The 12,586-nt window shown below is 34.5% G+C and overlaps 1 protein-coding gene across 1 annotated transcript in view; it reads left to right on the top strand.

Moving 5' to 3' along the window:
- The window catches only part of SBF2 (SET binding factor 2), a 320,494-nt gene that overhangs the window by 184,632 nt on the left and 123,276 nt on the right, over nucleotides 1-12,586 (top strand). The window contains exons 11-13 of the mRNA XM_075163145.1: nucleotides 9,851-9,983; nucleotides 11,555-11,663; nucleotides 12,385-12,498. Coding sequence (XP_075019246.1) covers nucleotides 9,851-9,983; nucleotides 11,555-11,663; nucleotides 12,385-12,498 — 356 coding nt within the window. The remainder of the gene's footprint in view (nucleotides 1-9,850; nucleotides 9,984-11,554; nucleotides 11,664-12,384; nucleotides 12,499-12,586) is intronic.

The raw sequence follows: 12,586 nt of genomic DNA, 5'->3' as shown, positions 1-12,586 counted from the left end.
TACTGCTGCAACAGCAGAACAAAAAGAAAGTGTTCTTTTAGATGCTGTTGGAAATAAAGGGATATTGTGATAGTGAATTTTGTACAGGGACTTTTCTGCACTCCCAAGTAACTGCGCTTTGTGGACAGTCACTGAGGCTTCACTTCCCCAGCAGGACAAACTGCCAGGCAGCCGATCCCATTTTGAATGTCCATTTCCAGTTGCACAATCCTGCCCCATGCCCTAAACTAAAGTGGTGCTTGGCTCACGCATGCTGAGCTATTTTGTCTCACCAAGTTACAGAAAGTATTTGGAGAGTGGAAGGAAGGAAAGTCACATCTGTTTTCTGTCAGCACTCTCAGGTTGTGGTTTGATGCTAAGGTTGTCAGTCTAATGGCGAAGTGCTGCCATGAGAACAGATCCATCCCTCTTCCAGCTTGAACTAGCTCACCTTGGACTCTTGTGAGCTTTAATGCAGGTGTAAAGAAAGCAGCAGCAGCGTGTGGGTGGGATAAGACCATCCCTTTCAATGATAGCCATTAGACCAGCTTACAGTCAGGTAATGCCAAACTATTCCTTCAGTACATGCTGCTCAGTTTTTTTACATGTGTTTGTCGTACGTGGATACACTGAGAGCTCTGTGATTGCCAGTATAATGCTGATGCCAGCCTTCAATAGACAGGATTCTGAAATGTGTTGGGAGGCAGTGACCTATATTTCTTGTAGTGTTCACTCTTTTGCAGAACAACAAAGCACATGAAATGAGATGCTCGCTCACTTTTTATCCAGTCCAAAATTGTATTACTAATGCCTCTCGTAATAAGACAAAATATGCAGTAGTTCGTTTTATGCAAATTATAAATCTCAGAAGGAAAAGTTATCTGACATAAGTAAATACTACTGTTTAAAGAAACTTAAAGCTGTGTATTTCATAAAGTGCTGTATTTAATGAGCTGTTTTTTAAAAGGAAGCTTTTCAAATAAGATGAAAAATAATAAAATTATATATTACTGTTTGCTTTATAACAATGAGGTGAAATTTTTTTAAATGGTTAAGTGAAAATTTCTTTTGAGATATTTGAGAAAAGAGACATTTTCTATCTATAGTAGGACTTCAGAAAACACCTCTCAGAAGAGTGAAAACAAATTACTTTTTTCCAGAGTTGAGAAAAATGTAAACTCCAAAAAGCAAATGTCTAACAAATAAATAAACAAATTTAGAAAAGGCAGAAGAGGCTTACCTCTGTTTATAGAAAATACTGAAACAGATCCTACTCAGAACAGATTACTTTTCTTTCTACTTTTGCTGATATGAATGCAGAATTAGCTTTTCTCATTATTCCAAAGCAAACTTGATAGCAGTTAAATCATAAGACCTTGCAAAACTTTAAATTTCAGAACTTCAGTGTTAATACTTGTGCTGAAGAGGAAAAAAAAAGTTCTATAGAAATTTAATTCCATTTGTTCTTGTAAAATCATGTTTAAATTATTGCTATTTAGTTGCAATGTGGGCTGAGTAACCAGTAGCTCAGGAGGTCAGGAAAATCTCAGACAATTTCACAAAGAAAGAATTTTTAAAGATCGCTAAACATTTTGCAGAGAATCCAGGTATGATCTTTTAAGAAAATAAAGCAACTTTTTTCACTTTTCCTGTTTATGGTGTTTTGCAGTTTCCTTAATTGAATATCTGTGGTTTTATGCACCATGAATATCAACCAACAGTGGCTGAAGGTAGCTCTAACAGAATATCCTGATCAGCCACCTCTGTTCTTCTTGTCTTTGCATTCATTTAATTCCATTAATATAATGCTTCAGTAGTTGTGTCCCTTGAGAAAGACTCTGTAGTCCTTCGGCAGGAAACAGATATGTTTGCAATTTCTTGTGTATCCTTGACCATTTTTCCTGTGTACAGTTCAAGAATGACAAGACTTTTCTCATTCTTGGATATTTTCTTTCTAAGGATCATAATGGTATTACTCTTGCTCTGCATTGTTTGTTTTTAAAGGACATTTTGTTAAAGGACATTTTTCTGCTTTAAATGAATCCAGTCAAATTATGGGTATCCATTTGCTCCATCAGGATTTAATTTGTAGTATTTCTACTAGTAATACTTTACAATCCATTACACATGGCAGTCTTTCCCATATGTTACACTGTTCTTTTTGATTTTGCAGCTACTCATAATTTTGTGGGTTTAGTTCTCTATTTTGCCTATCTGTTGGCTTTATTCTTAGCTGTGAGTGAAATACTTGCTTTTAAAATTTCATGTAAATAAATAAGCCATGTATTTATCTGGCATTAGTCATTATAGTTTGAGTCAAATCACTCGAATCTTGCTGATCTATGTGTAGCTACAAAGATGACAAAAATATCCATCATCTAGATAAAAAGTCATTAAGTGTTTTCATATGCTTCTTGTGTTCGTGAAAGTGAAATGTACCGATTTCATATCTTTAGCATATACCTTTGTATTTTCAGAAATTCTGGTTTGCATGTTGTGCCTATGACTAAATAAAGAGTAAGGTTTCAGGATCAGGAGCTATGATACGCTGGTATCTGTAAGTGGACATCACCATACCAGGTTTCTGATGCTACCCAGCTAACATGGCTAAGTCCCATAAAAAGGCTGTCATTAATGTGTAAAAGTTGTTTAGGCTTCTTGAATTGTCGAGATTGACAATGAGGGGATAAATATAGTAATTTCATTTTGATGTGCTGCTTCCCTATTAGGAAACATACTTTGCTAATTAGCTTATGTGCAGAGTTCCAATAGTCTCTAAAAAGTCATGGTAATAACTTTGCTGTCTATTCATCCTGCCATGGCTTTGAATCTGTGGTCAGAAAAGTTAATATTTCTTTGTTGTAATAATTTTCCTAATTTCTAATGTGAAATTTTAAAAACAAATTGGCTTGTTTGAAAAATTTTTAATGCTCTTTCTGAAGTTTAAAATATCTGTTGGTGGCTGAACAAAAATCCTCCTTTACTTTCAGACAGTTTACCATATATGAATCATTTTGGAGAGTTGGTAAATTGCAGTATCTATTTTTGATGACTTAAATAAATCAGTAGTTGCAAATAATTTCTCTTTCACATCAAATTACGATTTTAGATTTGCTATCAGAATAAAGAAAGATAATTTTGGCTAATTTAACTGCTATAAATACTTTTTATAGCATGTGCTTATTTTTCCAATGTATCTTTTGATGTATGTGGGAGAGAACGTTTCACAAAATATTTGGTACAAACAATAAATCCATGTTCCTTAAAAGGGCAATTCTAAAGAAGGAAAGTCACCTATAAAATTTTCTAAAAATGTGGGAACTTTTCAGTAACACTCTCCCACCTCTACTTAGAGAAATCAGGCAGCATTTCAATTCATCAGTATGTATCTGTTATTCCAGTCCACTCAAATTCTTTTACAAAATTCTTTCATTGAGTTTTGGTTAGTGTGGGCCTGTGAGGGTTATACAGAAATTCTGTATCTTGATATTAGTTTTGTACAGGATTACTGTTTATCTCTACTTATGTCTTTCTCAGGGCTGGAATACTAGATACTTATGGGATAAACATCCAAACCGAATAGCTTCCTATTTTAGGTATCTTACTAGATAACTAAATAACTAAGCAGAAGATGAGATATGAAATGAGATGTGAAAATAAATCATACTTCGGCAGAATAGAGTATTACTCAAATGTTAATTCCTGCGTGCATATAGAGACAGACAGCAAGAGAACAAAAACTTCTGTTTTAATCTGATAGTTAACAGTTCAATATTGAGAACTATTGCTTGCTACCCTCTCTGTAGGAGGAAAAAAATTAATCTCATATTTGATTTGCGTGAAGATTATCTTCCCCTTAACAGGTCTGAATTTAATTTTATATGCAAACCTACTTTGACTGACATTCTCTTGGCATTTATTCTTTACTGGAATTTGGTTTTGATGTGTGTTCAGTAAAAAAAAAAAAAAGAAAAAACCAAAAACAACATTTAAAATAAGGTAACTAAATCTATTTTTAGTAGCACCTATCAAGCCTGTCTGTATGAGCCAGACATATAATCAATTGCAAACCTTCAATTGGTAATGCAGACTATGTTGGTATAATTCAAAGTTACTGCTTTCATGTAAATTTGGCATTTACCTCCCTGCCATGTGAGTACTTTCTATATATGAAACTATTATATATCTGTTTTACCTTCCATTGTCTTTTCTGCTTTATTGATGAATTTATTGAGAAAACTGGCTCAACACACACATATAAATCCTGAGCTTATCAGTCTCACTTTGGATATATATAGCTTCAAAACTGTGCATATGAAATGGTTTTGCACTTCTCTCTTTCAGGGATGAAGACCTTATTACCTAAATATTTTATTATTAATGGTCTTTAGCTGTATCATTGTCTCTGAAAAAAAAATTTGCTGATCATGTTCACTCAGTGTATTGGCAGACTTGTGTCTGAAGGCTCAAGAAATCCAGAGGGCTTTTGCAGAGGGATTTAATGAAATTGGTAACAATGAAGTGATATGAATATGCAAATGACAGACATCACCGTGTGTCTTCCTAAGTAGATCATATACTGTTAATCCCTATTTCCTTGTGTAACTTTGGGTTTGGATGACAACCATCTGCTTGACTCAGTGTTGACAGAACACAGTTGATATTGTTAGACTTTGGGGGAGCAATAGTGGTAGGAATATTTATTCATCAGCTGAAGAGATCTTTTTTTATATGTATATATTTGTTTTCACAGTCTCTTTGATGTGCTGTTTAATGATCAGTTGGCTTTTATGGCATTTATACCAGAATCTTTCTGTATGCTTCTCTTGTTCCTTACCTCTTCCCACCCTCCCCAAAGGCTGGTTTCTAGAGAAGCCTTCGTTCTGCTCTGCTTCTTACAAAGAACACGTAACATTCATGGTTCAGATACTGAATTGCCTTCACTTCAGTTCCAAAATCAAAAGTTTATCTCTAAAAACATGTTTTGATTTTAGTACTGTGTGTCACACCATGTCTGCTTCTGTGTCCTCAGAAATTAGTACAAACACTTTATTCATTAAATGTTTGAGTCTTTGAGGGAGTCTTAGCTGAAGGCTCTGTGCTTTAGAGACTGCTTCTCTTCCTCCTTAGTCTCACAAAGACCAAATAAGTTAATCTCTTGGGGTACTCGTCTGACTCATGTTCTTTGTTACTCAGCCAGAAAACAGGATAAATTAACCCTCACAAAACTCTCTGCTGGCACAGCTAGATTGCTCCCCATTTGTGAGCAAGTTTGGCTATGATTTAATTATGGACTGTGCAGTGCAGTCCTACTCTAATAACAGAACTGCATACTTTTCTGAATGTGAATTGATCCTCAACTGAGTGACATAGCAATTTTTTGGGTTAGTTTTAACTGTGTGTAGTTGATTGGAGATACCGTGTAATTTCTGGATTGATAAATGAATGCAATGTGGCAAGGATTACCTATATGAATATTGAATAAAATTGTTTCCTCTTATTTGTTAGTTAAGCTTGTATTTTGTTCACTAGCAGTGCTATGCAGCTACATCTAAAAATAAAAATGAAGAGAGTTTTGTTTTTCTTTACTTTTTTCGCAGTTATCTTGAGAACTTGACACTGCCTGGCACAGAACTTGTACTATGCACTCTCCAGTGGCCTTTCAGAAAGGCTTTTCAGTCTTTGTTGACCCATTTCCTGGATTAGTCTGGCTAAGTTATGGATTATTTTGTCTATTAAGCTTTTTCTTGTGTCCAGTAATTCAAGAATGGCATATTGGCATAATAATGTATTCAATTAGTTGAGTTTCCAAATCTCATGTTTATAACTCTTTACAAAAGTCTGAAGAAGTTGGTGATAATATTTTGACTTCATGCAATATAGAGGACAGTTAATAATTTGTTGAGTACTCTTTGTGTTTGGGTTTTTTTAATCATGCTTAAATAAATACTTAAATTCTAGAACAACAGGAAGCAGGCAGAATGATACATTTGTTGATGTAGGATGTCAGATAATTTAGTACAAATTACAGATTCTTTAAATACTTGAAAACAGTGAAGGTCAGGAAGCCTCCATTCAAAATTTTCCAGCATATGTATAATATTTTACAGGATGTCTGTCTGTAGACTGCAAAAGAGTAATCTGTAAAAATCAACTTGTTTGTTGTTTTTCGTGTTGTCTATTTATGCCCTGACAAATTAGCATCGGATGTAGTGTGGAGTCTGAAGACCAGTATACGGTTCAAGGTTACAGACAGACACGATTGTCTCTTGTAGCATGAGGAAACTGGGCTCAGGCTGTTATTTGGAACTGTTTGTTTTCAGTAAACAACATGCAGGGCTTGAGACAACACCTTGGTGGCTTGGTCAAATAATTTAATCATTGGTTTAAATGGTTTAAAAAAGGAAAGTAATCAAAAGTCTTACTATTTATAATTTATTTGATTCTATTAGATGAAAATTTCCTTCACAGTCATTATATTGCTCATATTCCTGAAAACATATATTTCAAAGTACGTGAGGAGCAATAATTTTGTATTGAGTTTAGTGGCTATCATCTTGAAAACAAGAAAATTCCAGATTAGATGTCTATATTTTACACTTGATTTTATTTATTTTATATTCTTCGGTATTGTATACAGAGTATTTACAAAAAAAAAAAAAAGAGGGAAGGAAAACAACTGGTACCAAAGAAGCTGTCTGGGCTGTACAAGTTTTTCAGTTGGTGGAAGTGGTTAGCTTGGGTTTCACTGTCCAAGTGCATTTCCAAACTGAGTAGCCTGTTTTCAAGAAGTTGGTCAATATTGGTGATTAGCTTCTCAATGGAAGAGCACTTCTATTGAGCAAAAAGAACCCCGAAATAACCCCCCCCAAAACTTCAAAAACCTCTCCTTAGGTATAAATTTAATAGTTCTTAGGCTGTGAAGCTTTCATTCAGGAAAGAAAAGAGTAAGAGCCAGTGAAATTCTCACTTTAAACTGGCTTTTGTGAAAGATACCTAAAGAAATGACGTTGGTTATTTCTTGGCGCCTTTTTTTTTGTATTGTATTGTTATTTCTTGTTAGTTATTTATGTATTTTTATATGGACAAGTCAAATACTCTCATTATGGTATCCTCATTTGTATCACAGGTACCTTGCAAAAAGGAAAATAATTTTATTTCCAAATGCAAGCACACAAGATTCCTAGTCTCTTTTTTTCTGTTTCTGCGGAAATGTGGCCGGTTTTGGTGAGGTGACTTTCTGCTTTTTATGCATTCAGAAGGAAGAAAATGGCCAAGAGAATTTAGAAATAACTCTTAGATGGGCATTCAATCCATTGAAAATTCCAGGTTCAGCTTGAAGTTAAGAACATCTATAAGGTTATGTCGGTTACATTGGGTAATTATCGCACGTTTCCCACGCAGGTTTCTTGTGTGCGTTTGGACTTAGCGCAGATGCGCAGGCAGGGCGTGCAGGAGACCTGTATCCTGCACTTGGTTCTCTGCTGCTCTGCTGAGGTGTTTCCTTGTGCAGGGATTTTAGCCAATGATAGATTGCAGGGCAGTAATGTACAGAGTTCACAGCTGCTTTCAACTGCTTTTTCCAAGGACCTGCTAACTTGGACATGTGACAGGGATTGCCAAACTGGAGAGGCAATGTTTCTTATCCCTTTTGATATGTGAGCAGTTGGCCAGTGAGCTTTCTTTGTCCCTACCAGCCTGTCTCCTTGTTTTGGTGCTGACTTTCATTTGTCCCTGTTCAAACTCACAGAGAAGGGTGGATATTTCCCAGTGTCCTTACTGTTTTTTTCCTGCTATTCCGTACAAGACCTGCTGATTTATGACAGAGATGTGTTTAGATGCTCTCAATTTTGCTCACTTCCATAAGTTCTGCAAATAAAGCAATGCTTTTGTCTAACTCAGCAAAGCTGGGGCTACATCTGGTGCATTCATATCACAGCAAACATTTCAAATTCATCTTTCGTGACCAGTTAAAACATAGTGAACATCTGAGAGACCAACTAGCAGAATGTAATAAAAACATCTTTTGCAGTAAATATTCTTCTGTGTGGCATCAAGTTTATACATGGGAGATAGTTGCTAAAAATAGTTATCTTAAATATCAAATTATATTGGTGCTGATTAACCTACAATGAGAAGTGCCTTTGTGGAGTAGAAACTGAAGCTTCATCTGCAGCCAATAATATGCAGCAAAACCAGACTAATTTCCCTAGTGAAACTATGAAAGCCTCACAAACCGTATCATCACTGCTTCATGGATGAGATAATAAAAAAAAAGCATTGGTTTATTTCTTTTTGTTTTCCTTTTTTTTTTTATTCCAGTAAGTGTTGCCTTTTGAGTATAGTCCCTTTTTTTTTTTTAAAAAAAGAGAGATTTTTTTTTTTTAAACAGGTAGCAGTTTCTAACTTCGTGTTTAAATATATACATACTCTCGTACATACATACAGAAGCAAGGACACTATTTCAAGTTAGCATTCATCAGTGACTGGTTAGAAGCTATTTCATTCACATAGGGAAACTAGATTGGTTTTTCTTTAACGCTGTTCTTACATTGTGTATTATAAAGCAGTTTGGTTTATACTAACACAATATTAATTACGCCACTGAAAACAATAGCAAATATTTGCAACATTAACTCACTCAGTATTATAACAAATCCTTCTGTCCTTGAGTCCTCTCAAGTCTCTGCCTTTGACTTCATTAGTCTGTCCCTAGGATTCTTGGAGAATGGGCTTTGAATTTATGTTATTGTTAGACTTGTTCATCCTAAGAATTAAGTCTCTCTCTTAAAAACCTTCTCCAAATCCTTGTCCCTTTATATTTATGAACCAAGCTCCACTCCAGCGAAGCAAATTTTCATACAACGTCATAGAAAAGAAAGATTTGTCAAAACATGTAATAAAAATTACTTAAGCAAAACAAAGCGTTAATTATCATATGAATATAGTGGCTCTCAGTAGTCACGCTTCTTATTGGGAAGATTATTGCAAGATAAGCAGCAGCTTTGTAAAGGTAATACAGGCTGTCTTACTGATAACACAAGCTATGTCCTCAGGGAAACATCATACATTCCAGCATATTTCAGGAAATTTCATAAATTTCAGCATATCTCACATATCTCAGACATGTCTGCTTCTCAGGATGGGACTTTGTTTTAAAGGAAATGTATTTTTGGTTTTCCCTGAAAGCACATGGCTTTGTCTCCTAGGTAAATTATGTTGTCTTAAAAAAACCCCTATCATCTGATTCATGAGTCTTACCCTAAATCTAGTGGGGCTTGTTTAAACGGTCAGCTCTTCTTTAACATATCCTTCTAATGACATGTGCACTCTTACTGCCCTTTTTTAACCTTGTGAATCCTAGAATGCTTTCCATGGATAAAGTATGAATGTATTTACTAGGAAGTTTTTGTCATTTTCTTTTGAGCTTGGCAGTGTGATTCCCCCCGCCCCCCGTGGAAATACATAAAGGTTTAGAAGTTAAGCCTGGATCAGTGACTGGAATTGAAATCTAGATACACATAAGGCTATGCAGAACATACACGTAATAGGGTTTGAAGTCGTTATTAAGCATTGCGGGGGTCTGTGCTGAGAAGAGGAAATCCTTAAAAGTGGTATTGAAAGGGTGATATAATACAATATATTTGAAATGTAGAAATACATTCAGATAGTATTTTAGCAACCTGAAAAATAGTAAGGAAGCTGCACTAGTTAAACAAAAAGTAGAAAAACTTGGGATTTGGCAATTTATGCATTTATTATATGCTTTTTCAAAATTCCTCCAGAAAATGGTACATTTTAATGTAATTTTGATTCTTCTTTTGGCACGTTGTTACAGTTTGTTTGTTTTTTGGTTTGTTTTTTTTTTAAGGAATCCAAAATGTACTCAGCTTATTCTGTGCCGTGCTTACAGAAAATAAAGTTCTCTTTCACTCTGCAAGCTTTCAGAGGCTCAGTGATGCCTGTAGGGCTCTGGAGTCTTTGATGTTTCCCCTCAAGTATAGGTGAGTTGAGTTTTGAATCTTTGAACTCTTTGACTAATTTTATAACTCATTTTATAACTTATATTACATTGTCCTTAACAAAAGATTTGTGCTATGTTTGTTCAAATAAGCAAAGGTTTTCATGATCATATATACAAGTGCTAGTCTGTACACATCATTAACAAAAATCTGATTGCATCATGATAGTGGAAACAATTAAAGGAGAAACATCCCACCTACAAGTGCAATAGAAACCCTGCTCACATCAGTTGAATGGTAGAATTTGACAGTGATGATCCATGAGTAAATGCATGGAAAAGATATGGGGGAGACCTAATAACAGGCTGCCAACAAGTAAGAGGAGGTGCATGGTAGGAGAGCAAGAGATTGTAAACCAAAACAGGGAGAGGGAGGTTTCTGACTGGATGCAGGGAAAACATGTTTTATTATGAGGATAACTAAGCAGTGGAACAGAAAGCCTGTGGTGTTTCCATCCCTGTAGGTTTTCAGGACCCAACTGAAAACCTAGGGTAACTTGATCTGGATTCAGTCTTGACCCTGCTTTGAGCAAAAGGTTGGACTAAATGATCTCCTGAGGCCATTTACAACCCGAAAGATTCTGTGGTTCTAAGATAACATCTACATTAGCTTGTATCACAGTTTTAAGTCACTGACAAATGTCCCTCAGAGAATGAATTTAAATGAATAAATTAATTCTCTCTAAAAAGCCACATCTGAATCCAGCGTTTTGAAATGGAAAACTTAATGTCAAGCTATTTGGCTTTTTTAAGAAGACGACATCTGATTCTGACTCATCTGTTTTAAAAGATGCTTGTATTTTAGTAGCACATTTTCATTTAAAATATTTCAGAGATGGGCTTCATTTTAATATAGAATAAGAAGGGAAAAAATTGTGAGTGAGTTTTGGAATATGTTTCTTAATGCTAAAATATGTCATTACTGTAAATTTTTAATAACTATAAATTAGGTGTTGAAAGGCATTGATCAATCAGATTTTCATGTTGCTCTGATGAAAACACTAAATTTTTTTTAATTGTCAAATCAAGTAAACTATCTGAAATACAGAATTCTATACATAATGTTTAGTTGTCTTTTCAATGTCAAAGCAAAAGATTTCATTTAAAGATTTCTTAATAATGATATTTTACAAAAGGCTGAATTGTTGGTGTCTGGCCAAAAATCAGCCATCTTTTTAAAATAGAAGTATTATGCATAACTTTAATGTCCCTAGTTACCTAAAAGTTGCGGACAAATATAATGTCCATATAACATAAATGTTACAAATACAGATAGTATTTTCTTATTTTGCAAAATACTCTTGTTTACAATAAATAGTACACCCTATAATATAATAATTTCTGGAGCTTACATGACATGTTCTTTTAACAGCATGGCACTTTATAAAGAAGTATTTAAGAAATACTTTAATCTTTTGTATTTTTAAAATACAGATATTTATAGTAAACTTAATACGTAACAGGAAGTTTTTGGGTTTTCTTTAAAGAAAAAAGCTGCCCTATGTGAAGGGATAGTTGGGAGCTTTTATTTTATTTTATTTATTCTTTTCACAGTTATCCCTATATTCCAATTCTTCCTGCACAGCTATTGGAAGTTCTCAGCTCACCGACACCTTTCATAATTGGAGTACATTCTGTCTTTCGCAATGACATTCATGAGCTTGTAAGTACGTCTACCCAGCATATTCATAGTCATGATGTCATTTGTAATGTTTAGTTGCAGAGATTTTCCATGTTTCAGAGATGTTTATATGAACAATACATATACTTGTAAAATATTACCGTAGAAGGCAAGGCAAGACAATCAGGAGGAGAAAAAAGAAAAAGCGTCAATTCTTTTGTAAATACATTGAGACTATAAAGTAGAGGAGGGAAACAATTTGATTCTAGTGCAGGGTGGGAAGGAGTGGATCCATTTCTAGCTTTGTCATGTATTTGTCATGAGTTTGAACAATTCACTTAAAATTTTCAAATGTACCCTGAATTATTTTATTGCATCCTTACTTTTTAAGCACATGCTTGGAGAAACTGAACCAGGGTTACAGAGGTACCTAGAAACACGTAATTTTACTTACAGTCCTGACTGTGTCCTTTTGCAAACAGCCTATTAGATCACTGAACATGAACCTGGAATATCCAGAAACAGAAGTCACTTTTGAAAGTTTGCCCTAATTTCACTTTATTTGGTTTACATTCATTTTTCACAGCTAGATTCAGTAATATGAAGTATTTGGAGTATTTCCTTTATCAAAAGCATTCTCTACATTAAATTTAGTACTGTTTTAATTTGTTTATTTTAATTTACATTGAAATTTGAACTGTTGTGTTTTTAAACTATGCTCACAGTATACACTACCGATACTATTTTTGTTTGTTCCTTACAGTTAGATGTAATCATAGCAGACCTGGATGGAGGCACAATTAAAATTCCTGAATGTATTCATCTTTCTCAGCTGCCAGAGCCACTGCTACATCAGACTCAAATGGCGCTTTCTCTAGTATGTTTTGATACAAACCCCATTTTCCATCTTCTCACCTATTTTTAAAGAATGAAAAATTAATTTCAGTATTAAATTGCTTTCAAAT

Source organism: Calonectris borealis, chromosome 14 (assembly GCF_964195595.1).
Source record: "Calonectris borealis chromosome 14, bCalBor7.hap1.2, whole genome shotgun sequence".
Taxonomy (NCBI): domain Eukaryota; kingdom Metazoa; phylum Chordata; class Aves; order Procellariiformes; family Procellariidae; genus Calonectris; species Calonectris borealis.
Note: the sequence above shows the minus strand (reverse complement) of the source record. Positions and strands in the feature narration are given on the sequence as shown.